General features: G+C 40.2%; 1 protein-coding gene across 3 annotated transcripts; it reads left to right on the plus strand.

Moving 5' to 3' along the window:
- Positions 1-822: 822 nt before the first annotated feature.
- tnfaip8l1 (tumor necrosis factor, alpha-induced protein 8-like 1) lies at positions 823-16,438 on the plus strand. 3 transcript variants are annotated; one of them, XR_005707533.1, is made up of 4 exons: positions 823-1,209; positions 12,505-12,784; positions 13,953-14,321; positions 15,933-16,438. XR_005707533.1 is itself a non-coding variant. In XM_040127738.1 (3 exons), the coding sequence occupies exons 2-3, from the start codon at positions 12,513-12,515 to the stop codon at positions 14,239-14,241; spliced, it is 561 nt and encodes a 186-aa protein (XP_039983672.1). In that variant the 5' UTR covers positions 823-1,209; positions 12,505-12,512; the 3' UTR covers positions 14,242-14,471. The 3 variants fall into 3 exon arrangements, 2 of the variants coding, with proteins under 2 accessions (XP_039983672.1, XP_039983673.1); XM_040127738.1 differs by lacking the exon at positions 15,933-16,438 and having other exon boundaries at positions 13,953-14,471; XM_040127739.1 differs by lacking the exons at positions 823-1,209; positions 15,933-16,438 and adding an exon at positions 12,078-12,179 and having other exon boundaries at positions 13,953-14,471.
- Positions 16,439-18,588: the final 2,150 nt, after the last annotated feature.

An 18,588-nucleotide genomic window follows, 5' to 3' on the forward strand; every position in this document is an offset into this window, starting at 1 on the left:
TATTTCCCCCCACTCATCATATTATACCACTAGAGGACGTACCAGATTCATTTCACCACTGCAGGTGTTTCATTATGACAGAAAATTGCAGCAACACAATACTTAGACTTACAACACAAGATATACATGTTGATAGGCTTAGTTAATGGTGTAGTATCACGGTGGGGAGGTTTCTCGTAGCGCTAAAACTCGTATTGTTTTATATTAATAGGCCTTCTATAACATTACCTCAGCGTAAAAATAACAATGAATTACGAGAAGGCTATTTGGTCCTGGGGAATTCCGGTGTCCTCATCGGAGAGATGAGGAAAAACTTCCCCTGTCCTGAAAACATCCGCTGACAAAATCTCTCTCGCTGTGTCTCTCTCTCTCTCTCTCTCTCTCACACACACACACACAAACACACACACACACACACTCGCACACACCAATCAAAAGTATTACTCTAGGTGCTCTCAAAACTAATTAAATGTCAGGAGATTGTGTCAAGCAAATTATGAAATCCTACATTCTGTAAGTGTCTTGCATAAGGAGATGTAATTTAAAAAAAAAAAAATACAAAATCGTATTTAATGAATGTGTAATTGAACAAACCAGTATATCAGTATGTCCGTGACAGAAAAACTGCTCCCCACAGTTCCTGCACATTGTTCCCTTAACACCATTTCCTCTGGGAAATTTTCAACCTTGGGACTGAGAACTGGACAGGGATAATTACTGGAAACCTAATGGGGGCAGGGAATGTGCTGGTTGTAAAATGGTGCTTTCTTCTGCCTTGATTGGGCTGGTGCCTTTCCCCTTGTTGCTCCTCCATTGGCCCAAACCACCATCAATCTGTTGATTCCCAGGTCCCCCTCAAGTTTGAAACTTTTTTTTTTTTTTTTTTACAAGGAGGAGGAATCGGGTTACAACAAACTCTCGTAACCGATCTCACAGCAGCCGAGAGAAGAAAAACACTCTTTCAAAAATTTACACATCCTTGCCTGATACACGGTTGCAGAACAAAAAGGAAGCTACGAGAGGAGGACGTTTTTTTTCCCCCCCGTTTTATCGAGGACGTCCAACAAAACAAGCAAAGACACAAAACAAAACATGCTGTGAGGCGACTCTTCCCTGCGCTGCCAGCATGGAGACTTGAGAGATTTTGTTCCGATTAACTTGTCATCTTGTTGGTTGACCACTCCTGTCTCCCATTGAGCTGAGAGGACGGTGAGTCCACCATGTCACTGCTGATCTTTTTTTTTCTTTTTTCTTTTTTTTTTAATGAAACATGTAATCCACTGACAATTAACGGCTCACATCTTTTATCAGAGGCCTGCGGTCCAATCACCCCCAAAGTCATTTAACCGCTAAAACTTAACCTATGTCAATTTAGAGCAGCACTTTGTCGTGCTCGGCGGACAAAGGTGAAGTTCATAAGACTCAGTTTTGTTTGCTAGGTCAGTTGTGTTTCTTTCACAGGCGGTACTTTCTAATACGAAGTTAGCGGAAGTAACGGTCAGTCTTTCCGAGCATATCAGTTAGGACGTGATTCAAAAAACAGCATTAGATGATAAAGCTAGCCGCAACAAACATGTACGGTGAACAGGGGCCATTGTAGGCTACAATGGCTGATTATTTTAAACAGTAAATCTGATTTATGAGATACTGACATAATGTGGCATTCATTGTCAGCATTAGAATTCACTGGCTGATAATTTAGTTAGGGACGAATTGCTGCTCAGCAAAAAGTTTTAGGTCTTCAAATCATGTGGATGATAACAGATGTGTTTATTATTTATTGACAAGTAGTGAAAAACATTGCAGACAGGCTAAGCATGTATAATGTTATGTGAAACCAATGCTTGTTAAAAGGGATCTTGTCAGGTGGCACACCCACTTGCACCAGTATCCTCAAAATTTCATTTTAAGGGCCTTGGGCCATGTTTGGTGTATGTCATGAGGAACTACAATGAGAAATCTGTACATGCTTTGTTTAGTTTTTTTTGTTTGTTTGTTTGTTTTTTGCCATTACACATGTATATCATCCAAGTTTTACGGAAATTGGATTAGAGGTAAAGCAACTTGTAGACCGTCGTGAGAATGTGCATATTATGGGGTCAGTAAAGACAATATTTCGGAAGAACCTTTCTAAACAACCTGTACGATGCCTCCACTATTTACCATGTCACAAGAAATTGGGGAAAATGTTAAAGAACAAGAAAGAGAAAAAAAAAGACAGATAAAGAAAATGGATTTATCCCTGCTTGTCTAAACACCTAGTAAGCCTCCTTGTTGTTCCAGGGCAATCCACAAACCAAGGCTGAGAAGGGTGAAGACATATGTTTTGCAAACACTGATATGTTTTGTAACACATTGATGTGTTTACATTGTAAAGCCCCTCTCTAGAACAAGGCTTGAGTGTGGATGAATAGCTTCACTGTGCAGCCAGGGCTCTGGCAGGTAGTAACACACATTATCATGCATAGCCTGAACAAACATGTCAAATGAATTACGGCCTTGGATTAGGACTTGGAGTTGCCGCTCTCCTTGCATTAGCTGTGTTAATGTTAAAATAATTTGGCGTTTTTCAGCCTATTCTGTTTTAGTTGCCAGGGCTTCCTTTGTGTCTTTGTTGTTGTTCGCATCAGCTGAGAACCAGTGAGCTGAGGCAAGGCCAAATGAATATCACAGAATAGCTGTGGGACTTCATTTCAGCATCTACTGTATATATAATCATATCAACCAGTATAATATGTTAAGATACTATAATAATAATCTAGAATAATCTAGATCTGAAACAGTTAGTCTACTGACAGAAAATTAATCGCCAACTAATTTGATAATTGATTATTATGAAAAAAAAAACATAGTTGCAGCCTCACAGTTGTGGGTGTTTGCTGCATTTTCTATTATTTTATATCCCTTTAAATTGCTTATCTTTTGGTATTGAACTGCTGGTTGGATAACTGACTATCTGAAGGTGTCTCCTTGGAAACTGTGATGGGCAGTTCTCGCATTATTTTTTTCTGACATTTTATGGGCTAAACCAGTGGTTCCCAACCTTTTTGGAATGTGACCTTTTTAAAAAGAAAGAGTGTCTTCATTGTAAATTGAATATTGTTGGACTGTTGGTCGGACAAAATAAACAAACTAAAGGCGCCAGCTTGAGTTTGTGATGGGCATTTTTCACCATTTTCCGACATTTAGTTGTATAAAAGATGAATCGTTTAATCAATATGGTGATGGATTACAAACATAATAATTGTCATTTACAACCCTAAAATAATCAAATTAGCGTCCATTGCCTTGGGCAGCATGGGAGTGTAGTGAAAGTACAATACAGTAGAATAGAAGTACAATTAAAGTCCATTTGTTTTAGATTTCATCCATGACTGGTTTTAATGAGTATTTGTTTTTCTTCATTAATCATAGCTTTGTGCTCCACAACGACTTCATCATTGTTTTAGCACAATATGATTCTGAAAGACAATAAATAATAATACACAATAGCTGCCCAGCAGGATTAAGCAGTGGCTGGTGTGCCTCATCTATGTATATTTCAGCGTAACTGTATCTGTGCAGATCCCCTCCTCTGAGTGCCTTTTAGAATAGGACAATACAGTCACGTTGCCAGATATTCCACATGCAGTGTTATTAAGGGCAGAGCTTGAAATTGCAGCGGTAATGCTAGAGACACCATTCTTCCTGCTGAGGAGAATCCATGGTAACTCATTGACAAGACAAGAGAGGTGTTTGACCTGCTTTTACTAGGCTGCAAAGTTCAGCCGTGCACACAGGTGGCCTCCAGTTTCCCTGGAAACCTGAAACACCCGGCGCATGTGGCCTTGTCTGAAAGAGCAGAGCCGCATGACCTGCAAATATCATGGCATTGTTTGAAATAGAGAGAGTGAGGGGAGGTGTTATCCGCCAATTCATTTGAGATCCCACTTGAATCATCTATTAGTCACAGTCATGTCCCCTCATATCGGTCCCCCTCTGTTTTCACTGATCTCCGCTCCTGCTGTTCTTGCAGCCAAGCACACTGGTATTTGCCACTCGATTAGCATACTGAGTTAACAAATTATGCTCTCTGGCCTTGAGGTGAGGAATATTAGTCATAATGTGCCCTGTTCTTATGGTGGCCCTAATTAAAGTAGCATAGGCCCAGACATCAGTCATAGCTCAAGCACCAGTTAGCTCCTTTATTTGTACATGGCAGTCAGGTTGAAATCATGTGAGAGTGGACTGGCCTTTTTGTTCTTTGTTCTTTATTATTCGATCCCTCACAGATGTGTTATTCAAGATCAGCTCAGCTGTAACCATAAAATAACTACCCACTTAAGAATTTTAATGCTTGAACAAATGTTGTCAGTGAGTGTTGTGTTAGCCCCCGGGCAGCGCAGCAGTTACTGTATTCCCAGCCTTATTATACATGCGTAACACTGATTGATGTTCCTAAATTAACATTATCAGCTCGCAGCCAATGTCTCTTACTATATGTGCTGATAGTCCACCCTTAATCCCTGTCCCACATCTCTGCCCCAACCTGTTGCACTGCAGCAGACTCCTCTTAGCCTCGGGTCTATTTTAGTGCAAATCGGCAGGCTGAATTATTTATCCCTGATCCATTATATGCCGATGTGTTAATTATTAATTGTTAAGGAGGCTCTGGCAGATCTGAGAAAACTGTTAAAAAAGGGTAGGATGGGGCATGGTGTCTGAGCGAAAGGCACCGATTGCCTCCTTCCTCAGCAGATCTGCACATGTCTTCACAGATGATGACTGTGTGGGAAGATGAGAACGCAACAGCACATAACCATCACACAAAAATCTACTGCATCCAAAGCATGCATGTAGCATGTGCCCATGTGTGTGTTGCTTCGGTTCTGGACCCAATCGTGGCTCTCGTGTCAGACTTACTGGACTAGATGAGCGTGTGTGTACAAAGAGACCATTATCCGGGCTCATACGCCTGCCATATAGAATTGTTAACGCACAAAACGTTCCCAGCACTCGCTTTGTTATTAGCAGTCAGCACCTCCTCTGTTATGCAACATCTCAAGAGGAGAGTGAGACAAACACTACAAAACTTGATGAAAGATAAAATTGAAGCAGTCAGTTGTCCTGAAATCCTGCTGTTGATTCCCTAAAAGTGGAGTGGTTCCAGTAGTACAGCTCATTTGAGTGGTTACTTGTCCTCTCTGAACACAAAGCACGGATGTACCTTACATAACAACCAGGACTGTCTATTGTTTTTCAAAGCAGAGAGGGATTATATCATCCATCTGGGGAGAATCTGTGGAGAAAGAGGTTTTCTCATTCAAGATTTTCTGATATGAACTCATTATAATGACATCCATAAAGTTTTTGGTCATGATCAAGAAGATTTTGTTTTCTGTTTGATTTTTTTTTTTTTTTTTTTTTAACTTTCTCACAACAATCCAGAATTTTTTTTCGTCATTTTTTTTTTTCTGGCAACTTTGCAGTGATGTGAGGTTTTTATTTTAATTGTCATTGGAAATGGGAGCACAGTGGTATCGTAGACTCCGTTTTCACACGTTGGCTGTTTTTTATGTACTTTTCACTTGTGGGAGTTCTACCAGAAGGCAGCAAAGCAAATACAGTATGTCCAGAGTGTGTACACAGAGCATTATCATCCAATCCAGTTTAACAGCCTTGCAATATATACTACTTTTGTGACACTTGTTGCGTTAAGTTTTTGTTAGAGGGGTGTGGATTCAACTCTATATGTTGTGGCTCCACTGTATTATGTTGGAAAGTGTGTAAATTATATTGCCACTCCCACAAGTGTTTGATTATAATTCAGTCCAATACAACAGCGCCACTAATTCTGAACTCCAAAATTACCATGAACTTTACTCAGAGATGAAGCGTTAGTTTATCGACAAAAAGAATTGGCAACTTAAGTATTTTGAAATACCAAAAATGCCAAATATTTCCAAGTTCTTTCTTTTCTAGCTTCTCAGATGAGTTGATTTGTTTCTTTCTGTTGTTTTACATGACAGTAAACTGAATATCTTTTGGGTTAAGACAAAATAAGCAATCTGTCAACATCATGGTGGGCTCTGGGAAATTGTTATGACTATTCTCTGACATTTTGAGGGCCACAGGATTAACCGAGAAGGTGCATGAATTGCCACCTGTATGACAGTGTCTCACAAAACTGAACATTATAAGTTTCGCAATGGTAGTTTTTATTGTACAGCTTTTTTACAGGATTGCATTAAAGGCTGCAGATGTTGCTCTTATTGTGTCCATACTGGTCTCTTTTAGGACTGTTCAAAATGTGCATTTAGGTATTTTATAGCTAAAATGATTGGGTGATTAATGATTAGTTGGTGGATAGAAAACCAATCTGCAGCAATTTTGATAATTTTGTAAGTTTTTTTTTTTTTTTTTAATGAAGAAAAAGTGCCAAAAATCCACAGTTTGCAGCTTCACAAATGTGAACATTTGCTGGTTTTCGTAGTCTTCTATGACACTAAACCGAGTATCTTTGGGTTTTGGACAGATAGTTGGACAAAACAAGCAGATTAGATATGTCACCTGTAGCCTTGGGAAATCTGTTTTTACTTTTTGACCTGTTTTGAGCTTTTAAAATACTCTGTTTATGGTGTTTTGTATCTATTAGACAGCAGCAGGAAACAGCAGGAGAGAGGAGATTGGGAGGGATAGAGGGGGAAAGACATATGGTAAAGGTCCCTGACTGGACTTAAACAGGGGAGGTCTCAATTAAATGGTATGTGTCTCGGACATCTGGGTAATCAAGGTTTATGCTTTTGAAAATGGGAAAGACTAAAATTAAGATATAAAGAAGAAAATATTAATTAAGCCTCGAAATATCTACATGAAATTTTGAGTACACAGCAGAATACAGAGCTGTTTTCATTAATATGTTTTGTCCTTATAGCAGTGAAGTTTTTCTCTGCTGATGGAGTCATCTCCTTCAGGGTCACAGTGCCCCAATCCATGTGACTAGTGATCCCTGAAGAGCATTAAAGTCGTGACATTTTCTGCTGCCATCAACCAATCACTTGTAGGACAAAGTGTCATGGAAAGTTTTGCTGTCTCTGCCAAAGCATTTTTAGTAACTTTTGTACAAGCACTGTAGAAACACATTCTTTGCTGGTTTTCTCTTTGTGTTGGCTGTTATCAGTACCAACCAAGCCATTTAGATTGGCAGCAGGTTTTAAGTGGTGATATTTTGGATGCTGTGGCCTCTTCTTCCTCATGATGGCATGGTTTAGAGTGGGCGGAAGCTACAGGTGTATCCAATTTCTGTCCCTTTCTCACCTGTCACGCCTCAGCTTTAGTTTGAGTGAAGAGTGCAGTCGATGCAGAGGCTACATCCTGGATTCTGCTCAGTGACCCTCTTAGAAAACCAATGCCACACTCACATCATGTTGGATTTACCCTAAATGTGAGCAGCCAAAAGGCAAATACATGTTCATATCAAGTAGAATGTGTGGAATGTCTATCCTGACTCCAGTATCTCCTTATTGGCTTCATGAACTGGTGAGCCATTGCAGGCGACAAATACCTCAGGAAGGTCACTAGTTTCAGGTGTCACAGAAAATATCAAATGGTACTGAAACAACTGATAAGTAGATCAAAATCAATTAGTAATCAATTTCTTTAAAGGTATTAATCTACAAAAAATGCCAAACATTAATTGTGGCTCTTCTGTTTTATATTGTTTTATACAGTGAAATTGTAATTTGCATATCTTTGGGCTCTGGACTGATGTTTGGACAAAACAAGCAATTTGAAGTTGTCCTCTTGGGCTCTTTGAAATTGTGACACTATTTTCACTACATCTTCTGACATTTTAAAGGGTGAACTAGTGGTTGTCAACTTTTTTTGTGTGTATGACAACTTAAAAAGAAAGTGTTTAACCCTAAGTGCAGTTTATAGTTTTAGTATGGACATGAGTAGTGAGCAGTCCAGCCAAAGATTGTTTTTTTTTTTTTTTTTTTTTCTCCTCGTCAGATTGTTTTGTTTAAAGCAATAGTTCGACATTTTGGGAAATATGCCAATTCCCCTTCTTGCGTTAGATGAGAAGATTGATACCACTCATCATATTTGTCCAGTTACAGTCAGCAACTGGTTAGCTTAGCTTTTGTGCTGGACAGTTTCTCTAAGGTCGCCACTCCTGGCCAAGAAATAGTCCTGCACATAACCTCCTGCAAAACAAACAAACAAAAAAGGCAGGTTAACCAAACGAGATATAGTGTTTCAATTAGTGAGCTTCAGAGGTGCTGGTAGTTGGATTTTGTTACCGTTGGACAGAGCCAGACTTGCTGTTTCCCTTTTTTTTCCAGTCTGTGTGCCAAGCTAACCAGCTGCTGGCTTTAGGCTTATATTTAACAGACAGATTTAAGAATGTTATCAATCTTTTCGTCTAACATTTGGGAAGAAAGCAATTACGCGTATTTCCCAAGATGTCAAGCTATTTGTTTAAAGGATTTTTAGAGACACAAACTCTATCTCAGCCTTTAATCATCCTTGTGACCCCTCTTGGGTCCCGATCCATAGATTGGAAACAATTGGGCATTTGGCTGAGGCATCCCCAAAACTGACATCAGCCTTACCTGCCCTGAAGCCCAAAGAGGCAAAGCAAATGAATCTGACCCCTGCTTCAATAATCATCAAAGGACTTGAGGGTACATGCAGGTTATTTCCTCGACATCACAGCCTCTTTTTTTTTTTTTACCTCAGCCAGGCTGTCACATAGGCTTGAGAGCGCTGTCTACACCTGCAGGAGGGTGACAGAGAGTCCCCGGGCACATTACCCACGCTCCCTCACTGTCACCAGACATCTATCAAACACTGTGTACGGTCCACTTTTATTTTCATGAGTCATGCTTGCTGAGCCTTTGCATACTTGTCTTAGTGAGTGCACGCATGCTGGCTTGTTTTGAGCGAGTTGATGAGTTTATAGCTCGTGTAACTGCCGTAATTATGCTGAGGAGCCGTTGGCTGCTGCAGTCTGTCTTTGTTTTTCATTTCAGTATCAGCTGCTTGGCAAGCCAGGCCTATCAGTTATGTGTACATGTGAGCGAGTATGCAGATGTCTGTCTGTGTGATTTCTGCATGCTGTGATGACTGTGGCTTGTGTATTTTCCGACAAAGCTCAGTAGCGTTCTGTGCTGTCAAGTCTTGTTCTGCCTTAAATCTGTTAAGAATTTTGTCTCTATATATACTTTGGAGACGCTGTGTCAGGGTTAGCCAGGCTGTCCCTGGGCACCGGACTTCACAGGCCATTTAGATTTGGCACTAACAGCTCTCATGCTGCAAAGTCACCAATAAAAAGAACCATTGATCAAAAACGTTTTCATCACTCTGAGAACTTGTCCCTTGAGAACCTTTTTTCATGAAGCCTTCGGTTTTCTTGCCTTGGGCAGATGGAGGGGGGAAGCAAGAGCCACTGTGAGGATCTCCCTCCTGAAGATAAGAGTGCCAGGGGTCTGTTATGTCACTCTTCAACTCTAAGTGAAATATTAAACAATCAAAAGTGTAACCACGCTTAAAGTGTTTGCATGGGTATGAGTATGACAATCACTCTTCTCTTTCTCATTTGTTTTCCTTCCTCTTTTTGTTGGTGGTGGTGGTGGTGTTGTTCATCCAGAGTTGACGGCTATGATGGCTCTGGTCTCTGGCGAGAGTGGGATTTGATGAGCACTATGAAATCACCCTCCAATCTGAGAAAAAGGTTGCTCTTCTTAATGTTCCCATTATTCATTCGCACTTTTCTAAACTCTTTTATATCCATCAGCAGAGGCGTGGAGAAGAAGAGATGGAGGTAGATGCAGACTTACTCTACGTGTTGCTGTAAGCGATTATCCCCTTGAGGACCGTTGTGAGGGTGACAACAGGACTAATTTATTGTTTTCAGTTGCCCCTCACATAGAAATAAAGCTCTCAAGTTCTGTTTATTATTATTTTTTCAGTCAGGTTATTAGTGTCTTTCTCCTTGTTATCGATTTCACACACATTGCATCAGAGCAGGATTTTCTGCAACAAGTGCAGCTTGGCAAGTTTGGAGTTACAATCACGGTGAAGCAGTTGATAGGGGCTGCCAGTGATCCCTGATCAGCACAACGAGAGGCCCGAATAAATGTCCAGCACCTGCAACAAGAAAGGGCGTAAAACTACGTTCAACATGAGATGAGATATAAATGACCTCACATTTCCTCAGTGTCTAAGGACTGATATCCAACACACCTCCGTCCCTTTTTTTCCTCTCCATCTCTCTGCCCCCGTCTTTGCTCTCCCTATCCTCATGTGTCTTCTCCCTGGGAAGCATCCTGCTGACACTCTCTCTAAGGAGTCTTATTGATATTCTCAAAGAGGCATTGCAGTGAGGGAGAAAGTCACACACTGTAGCTGCAGACGCACTGCCTTCTAGTACCAACAACTGTGAAAATCACAAGTCACCCAGCATAGTTATGTCACCACTCCTTTTGTCTGCTGCATTAATAGCATCTTGCCTGCTTTGGATTTTTCACTATTCTCCAGCACATGGATAGTCAATTTGCCAATCATACAGATATTCAGCTAAACTTTAGGATTACTTTTATGTGGAGGGATATCGCATTAAGATTAATCCCTTATTATAACGTGAACGGGACACTTTGATTAGATATAATTATTTTTCATTGTTGCATTGTTTGCAGGTTAGGCTACAGTAAGTATGTCAGTGACAGGGAGATGTATCGAGGAAATAAGGTCTGACTGTTGAGCCTGTTTTTATGTGTATTTTTTCTCCTGAGGTGAAGAAGTGTCTTTACGTATTTGCATGTGTATTTCCTTGACTCCTCGGAATCATCACATTAAGGCCAGGTATCATTTTTCATACTGGTGCCTATGAGTTTGGGTACCAACACCAAAAGAATATTCATACCTAATAGCTTACTTTGAAAAATACCAACATGTTTTTCTTGACAAACCCTTTTTTCATGAAACAGAACTCAAATATTAAATGTTGTATCAAACAACAAGATGAATACTCTGCAGCCATGTTAGCAGCTCTGTGAGGTTATACTTGAGGTAAATGCTTTCATCAGCATGCTGACATGCTCATAATGATAATGTCAGCAGGTATAACTAATGTTTACCATGCTCATGGTGTTAGATTAGTTTTGAAGCACTTAAATTAGCAGTAAACACAAAGCACACCTGAGGCTGATGGGAATGTCATGGGTTTTGCAGGAATTTGGTCATAAACCAACTGCTGGACAAATTAAAAATTTCACCTGATGATGGCAAAGACTTTTCATCCTCTGGGGATCTTGAATGTCTGTAACAAATTCCACAGCAATCCATCCAATAGTTTTAGAGATATTTCAATAAAAATCAAACATTTCAACCTCATGGTGGCGCTAGAGGAATGGTTAGGGGATCACTAAAGGCGATAGGACACATCGTATGAGCACCATGAATATCTGTAACAAGTTTTGTGCCAATCCATCCAGTAAATGTTGAGATGTATCACTGGATAAGTGAAAACTTTGACTTGATGGTGGAAGTAGAAGAAAAGTCAGAGAGTCAGCATGGTCATTAGAATTTATCCTGTAGAGACCTTGAATATCTGTAGCAAATTTCATTGCTTTTTGTTGCCCGTTTACTCTTCTCTGCTCCCAGGTTATCCTGGGAGATCTGTTAAGGTTATAGAGGGACTGCGCAGGAAAATAGATTCGTTTTTATTTTTCAAAAACAGAAAGTACAAACCTGAAGAAGTGACCTGCAGAACACATTGAGATGCGGGTGCTGAAATGATTTGGTGTACTGCGGACCTGACTCCCACTATGTATGATCCTCCATCATGGAATCAGCTTTTCACTGATTCAACCCACTTTGCCACACAAATATCAACACAGAAACACAAACACACAGTCAAAAACAGCATCATGCATAAATCAAGCCATACGCGCGGAGTGAATGAGTTGGCACTGTATGTCTAATGCTTACTTTCACACACACGCACACCTTGTTCTCTGAATGCATTCAGGAGATGAGATGTCCAAATTACATTGTCTGCTTTGCATGGTCGTGCTGTAACTGACTTTACTCCTACATGCGTAATGACACATTCTTCGCTAACTACCTTGTAGGCTCCGAGCCAGAGGGTTGCTGGGACTAATTTGACAGCTGCCACGGCTCATTATCTGATAAAGGTGACAGTTCTTGCCCCTGCAGTTTAAACAGTATTAGTGTAGATGTAATTTGCAATAACCTCACACATTGCAGGCTGTCAGTGTAATATGTTTGGCCCTTTTAGCTTTCAAGATGAGAAAGTTTAAGCGGATATCTAGGGAAAAGGTTCCTCTCCTTTCATTTCTAGTTTTATAAAATGAAATGTAGAACACCAACAAATAAATGTTTTCACACATCATTTCGAAAGGTTTCTGCAGAAAGAAAATATGTCCGCTGTCATGTATAACCATTTAATTACACTTTCTTCCTCTGTTCTTTCTCTTTCTCTATCTCATTTTGTCCCAGATTTGACCATGGACTCCTTCAGCACCAAGAGCTTAGCACTGCAGGCGCAGAAGAAGTTGATGAGCAAGATGGCCACCAAGAGTGTGGCCAACCTCTTCATCGATGACACAAGCAGCGAAGTGCTGGATGAGCTGTACCGCGTCACCAAGGAGTACACCCGCAACCGAAAAGAGTCCCAGAAGATCATCAAGAACTTGATCAAGATGGTGGTGAAGCTGGGAGTGCTCTATAGAAACAACCAGTTCAGCAACGAGGAGCTGATCCTGGTGGAGAACTTCAGGTAGGCAGCAAGAGTCGTTGAAGGAATAGTCTGACATTTTGGATAGTGTGCTTTTTTGCCCTCTTCTCAAGAGTTACATTAGAGGATTTATCCACTTAGGGCTGAGAGGTAATTAGCATAGCTTAGCATAGTTTAGCATTCCAAAATCCACCTTCCAATACCTGTAAAATCCAGTAACATTTACAACAAGACTTCAGGAGGTCTCTGCGTCCAGCTGTTAGTCAAGAAATAGTTAATGTACATTAATTTTTATTTATTTATTTGTTTTATATTTATTTATTTTATTTATTTATTTATTTATTTTTAACTGTCCTAGTAGCGTGTCTCTAGGGATGGCAGCGCTGGCCAGTTGGTAATTTACAGATGTTAGAACACTAACACACTTAAAATGAGATGGTTAACATGGTAGACATTACCTGTTCAACATTAGCATGTTAACATTCTTATTGTGTCTATGTTAGCATTGACATTAGCCTCTAGCGTGTAGTCTCGTTACCTTTCTATTTGTGTGCAAATTAAACTAGAAAGATATTACATGCTTTAGAGGAGTTAGGCTTGAGCTTTAGAGGTGTTGCTAGGATTAGCTGTTTCCCCTGCTTTCAGTCTGTATGATAAGCTAGGCCTCCTGCCTCCAACTCCATACTTAACACAGAGACGTGAAGGATCTTTTTATCAAACTCTCGAAAAGGAGGCAGATTCAAAATATTTTCTTTAAAGGAGCCTAAATAAAGAGCTCCTACCATGTAATTAAATAATGTTAAATTGTGTGTCGGAAGGTGACAATCCTTGAGAAACAAAAAAAATGTAGTCCTGTTTGAGAGCTTCAATTGCGGATGGCTGCAGTTCACTAACATTTTTGCGTTCTGATGGAAGCATATTAAGGAAACTGACTTTTCATCAGTTTATATATTTATATATTTTCCACTAAAATAATAATACTCAGCTTGGAGGCATGTAAAACTGATATAAGTCCACGGTATGGAGAATCACGATTTTGTTAGCATGGAGATGTATTGCTGCGATGGACAATATTATAACTGATATATGGGGGTTGTAAAACTTTTCTAAAGAAAATCATAACACAGCAGTTTCTATTTTTACATACTTCTGCTGCTCCAGTCAGAATTAGAAACTGACAGCCTCTCCCCTCTCTCTTGTTGTCTCACAGGAAGAAAGTCCACACTCTGGCCATGACGGCGGTCAGTTTCCACCAGATCGAGTTCACCTTTGACCGACGCGTCATGAGCGCCATTTTGAATGAGTGTCGTGAGCTGCTGCACCAGGCCATCAAACGCCACCTGACAGCCAAGAGCCACTCTAGAGTCAACCACGTCTTCAATCATTTCGCCGACTGTGACTTCCTGGCCGCTCTCTACGGGCCCTTGGAGGTTTATCGCTCCCACCTGCAAAGGATCTGTAACGGTGTCAACAAGATGCTCGATGACGGGAACCTCTGACCTCCGTTTGCCTCATCATCAGGCACCTTTACCTCTAGTCACCCTTCATGTACCATCTTGTAGGATTTCTTTTTTTTAAGGTGACAATTATGAACATTTTAATTTTTCATTTGTTGTTTGTTTGCGTGTGCCTTTCAGATATTACTCTAACATTGAAAGTCTCTTGGCTAGTTAGTCCAAAGTCTGTTTCTCTCCAGCCTGACCTTCTCTTATTTCACATAAACAAAACCCATGCTTTTTTTTTTTTTTTTTTTATATATGAATGTAAAACTTCATGCTCTTATCAGTATATTCAGGGGTCAGAGCCTTGACAACTGTGCCTTGGGGAAAAAAACATTTTTTTCTTCATTCCAAGGGCACTATGCGTGCTCTCTTGCTTAATCAAAAAGACTTGAATCCAGGCACAGGCCTTGAGTTATGTCTCTGTTAGGTACCTTTTTAATGGACGAAAATGTTTCCAGGATCACCAGGGGATGTAAGAAAGTAAATTTCTGTCTTTTCCAAATACTTAAGGACATAAAGAAGTGATTTTTTTTTGTTTTGTTTTGTTTTGGTTTTTTTTGCTAAAAGTAGTATTGCACTCAATCCCTAACAAGCGCTGTACTGTACTTTCCTGCTACAGTGAAACCATGTGAAGCATGGCAGTCGAGTAATCCTGCTTAGCCTGCATTTTAAAGCTTTCATCATCATGCACTGAACTCCACTTTGGAGAGAAGCCAGGCTACTGTTTAGAAGGCACCTATAAACCCAGTTTTCCATTTAATAGTCTGGTTTATAGCAACCACAACAAAGATGAAGTATTTGGGTCATAGTGGGACCACAAACATGAAGGAATTTCATTGTGCTATGTATTGTTGTTTGTCTCTGGGCTGACTCAAATGTCTACACTGAGTGTACGCTCATCTGCTCAGAAAAATTTCAAGTCTGTGTCTGTAAAGGCCATAATCAAAGCAAGGGAGCTGCACAATGTTTCACCAGGTTTAAAGGTTGCTCTGGCATTTTATTAGATAGAAATAAAGTACTAGAGCTGGCAAAACCACTTGTCATAATAGAAGCTGGAGCCAAGGGTCAGCTGTGTTCTAGATTTATCGGCATTGCCTCAGGTTTATCCTAAAAGCACTAAAACTCTGGTTTGAATTTTGACAGATATGAACTAAAAAGACTCCCCATGAGCAGTCAGATGAAAGGCTCGGCGAACACTGCAGCTCGGTGTCTATAAAAAGGGCCAGGCAGGGTATAGAGATTAGAGCAGAGACAAACACAGTACCTGATTGTACTCTCCTATTGCAATTATAGCTCCCCACTCTGCGGCAGGTATAATGGCCTGGAGCCTGCCTCTGTCAAGCAGCGACTCCATTTCACCACACAGCAGCCTCATGTAATGTGATGGAGATAACCATCTTTGTGCAATGCAAGTCCTTTTTAATGGAGGGAAAGATGATGTTGTGTTTCTTCCTTATAAAGGAGCATATGAATAGCTACTACTATCCCTCTCCAACCTCAGATAATAGCTGTCATTCCTTTTTGTCTATGTGTTTTTGTATCACTGAGCCTGTCTGGGAGATTGTTTTGTGGCACGGCCTCATTTTGTATTCTGTGTGTGCGCGTGTGTGTGTTTGTTTGTTTGTTTGTGTGCGTACCTGTGAGAGAATTGGAAATTGAGCCGTGTAATAAGCGCTGTGCTTTTCCAGATAGGATTGCTGAAACTTCAGCTTCATCCACAGCAGCTCTGCCAAAGAAAAGGAGACTGATGTCACTCAGAATGCAGTCTTTTTGCAGAGGAAGACTTCAGAAAACAGAATGCACTTCACAATTATAACCTTGCTAATGGTGATAATGAATGCAAAGGTGGTGGCTGTTGTGGTTTATTCACCTCTTTCCTTCACCTTTTCAATTATTAGAGGACTTCCCTCTGTATACTCTTGTTTAAGTCTGACTGCATCTTTGTGGGACGCTTTGATGTAAATGGTCTCACATAAGTACTCCAAAACAGTTGACTTTAATTGTCTTTGGATGCCATTTTTCCAGTCCCTCCACATCTCAGGGTTAGTTTAAATCTCCCTCGTATTAAAATCTACGACGATAGAAAGATTAGGAACTTCTGCAACAGCCTCACTTATTTTTACTAAAGCTTTCAAATGAAGCACACTTTTCACGTTCCCTTTTTTATGATTGTGAATTGTTTTTATTTTCACTAATGTACATATGACTTTTCTTTTTTTTTTTTTTTTTTTGTCTCTGTATTGTATCCAGACGCAACATATATAATACAATTTACTTTTTTAAAACAATACATTCCTTGTCTTTTTTTTTTTTTTCCCCTCTTGATTGAACGCCAAGTGTCTCCCCATTCCTATGTTGGATGTTGGAATTTCCCGGCCAGATCAGGAGGGTAATCTGACTACGTCTGACCTGGATTTAGTCTTTCAATTCCCTCCCTCCTGCTCCCTGCATTGTTAAGAAGTCATGAAAGCAAACACAAACCCATTTGACCGACAAACAATCCAAGTTTGGGTCATTTTTTTTTTTTTTTCCCCCACAAGCTCCCACAGAGGTCAGAGGTAGAACAGGAAATTAGTAAGACGGAAAGACTTCTTGCTTCTTTTTTTGGAAACTTAAACATTCGACTCGTCTGCTGTTTCATTTCAAGTGAAGCATGAGTAAGACTCGGTGGGAATTCAGTTTGAGTTTAATCTTTGACTTTGGAATGATAATTTGGCCTGTAGCACGTCTGCAGATCCTCCCTGCAGCACACTTGAAAGGCTATTGCAGTACCAAGTGCCCAATTATCCTCTAATGGTCATTATCTCCACATGCATTTTTTTTTTGTTTTCAGTGAATGTACCCTCGAGTTCACAGAGTTATGACTAAACTGAGATGTGAGTAAAGCTCAGTCATGTCTTGTTTTCTCTCTATGTACTTCGTCCTCTCCTTATTTGACATAACTGATGTAAAATAAAGTAAAAACATCCTGGCATCAACTTCAATGATTCATTTGTGTCTGTCTTCTATAGTTGTGTAACTGATAAAAGTTTTTTTTTGGGGGGGGGGTAAAAGTTGAGTTTTTTTATTTTTGATTACTTTCCTCTCTGTCTGTGTCTCACTCAAACACTTTCAGTAAATTAAAATTTCAAAATGACAGTCACGACTTGATTATCAGTGGATGGGAATGAGGGCTCTAATACATTTTGGTGAAGCTAGCTTCCACTGGGGCATAATTATCATTTCTACATAATGAAGTGACTACAAAGGAGCTGTCCTGCATCCTAAGAAGGCGGGAGCTGAAGAGATGAAGTGTGCAGAGGACCCATTACTCTTTCCACTCGAACTCAAGCACAGATTATTGAGTTATGATTTATGGTACGGACTCCTAAACCTGAACCAAACAAAGCTGAGCGAAGCCCTTGTGGCATGCTTTTCTCCGGTATCAAATGTGACAGAGATGATTCTCTTGCTCGGCTGTGTACACAAGTACAACCCTGCTAGAAAGGACAAACCAAGCTTGATTTTCACGGTCCATCCCTGCAAGGATACAGGCAGTTAGCTTTGGCATAACACTGCAAAGTCTGGCTGCCTATCAGTACGGGCACAAACACCCTAATGTTTGAGTTCTGGGTGGTGCAACAAAACAAACCACAGGGCATTGTGTTCAAATAGCAGGCAATGCTCTGCACTCACACAACATCACACAGTCATTTTTCTAGATTTTCCTCATCATGGATGCCAGTGAAAATGCCTTTTAGGCCTCTTGAGTCAGACAGTACTGGGATTACTGTCAAAAGATGAGTGGCATTAAAGAAGAAACTGCAAAATTATGCAGCTATTTTTATGATGATATCTTTATTTTACTTTTGAAACTAATCCAGCAGAGAAAAAAACATAAATATATATATTTGTTGATTTATGCGGCAGCATATATGAGAGGTGGATTTATATCCTCAGCAGCAGATATCTGAAGCAGAAACGAGTGAATGACTGTCTGAATGTAACTGAGGTTACGTACAGTATGTAAAACATTTTGTCACGTTTTGATTTAGTCAACACGTTGTCTGTCTTTGCTCCTCGTTTCTATGGAAATCCATGCATTGAGGCTGACATCCCAATCTATCAGCGCTGTCCATATTTTCTACATCTCCTTACAGTGTCTGCACTGTATTAAAGCAGAGTCTCAAAGCAGTAGAGTCTTTTACACAGGGCCTTTGCTGACCTTTTGAGCGCTTACAGTTTCTTTTCTCAACACCCATCTCATGTAGGTTAGCTGGCAGAGCAGAGTAGCTGCTTATTATGTACTACTTTGCCTTTGTGGCCCCTCCACATTGTTCCTCATCCGGTATGCTTAAAGGTGCT

This window comes from Xiphias gladius, chromosome 6, assembly GCF_016859285.1.
Source record: "Xiphias gladius isolate SHS-SW01 ecotype Sanya breed wild chromosome 6, ASM1685928v1, whole genome shotgun sequence".
Classification (NCBI taxonomy): domain Eukaryota; kingdom Metazoa; phylum Chordata; class Actinopteri; order Istiophoriformes; family Xiphiidae; genus Xiphias; species Xiphias gladius.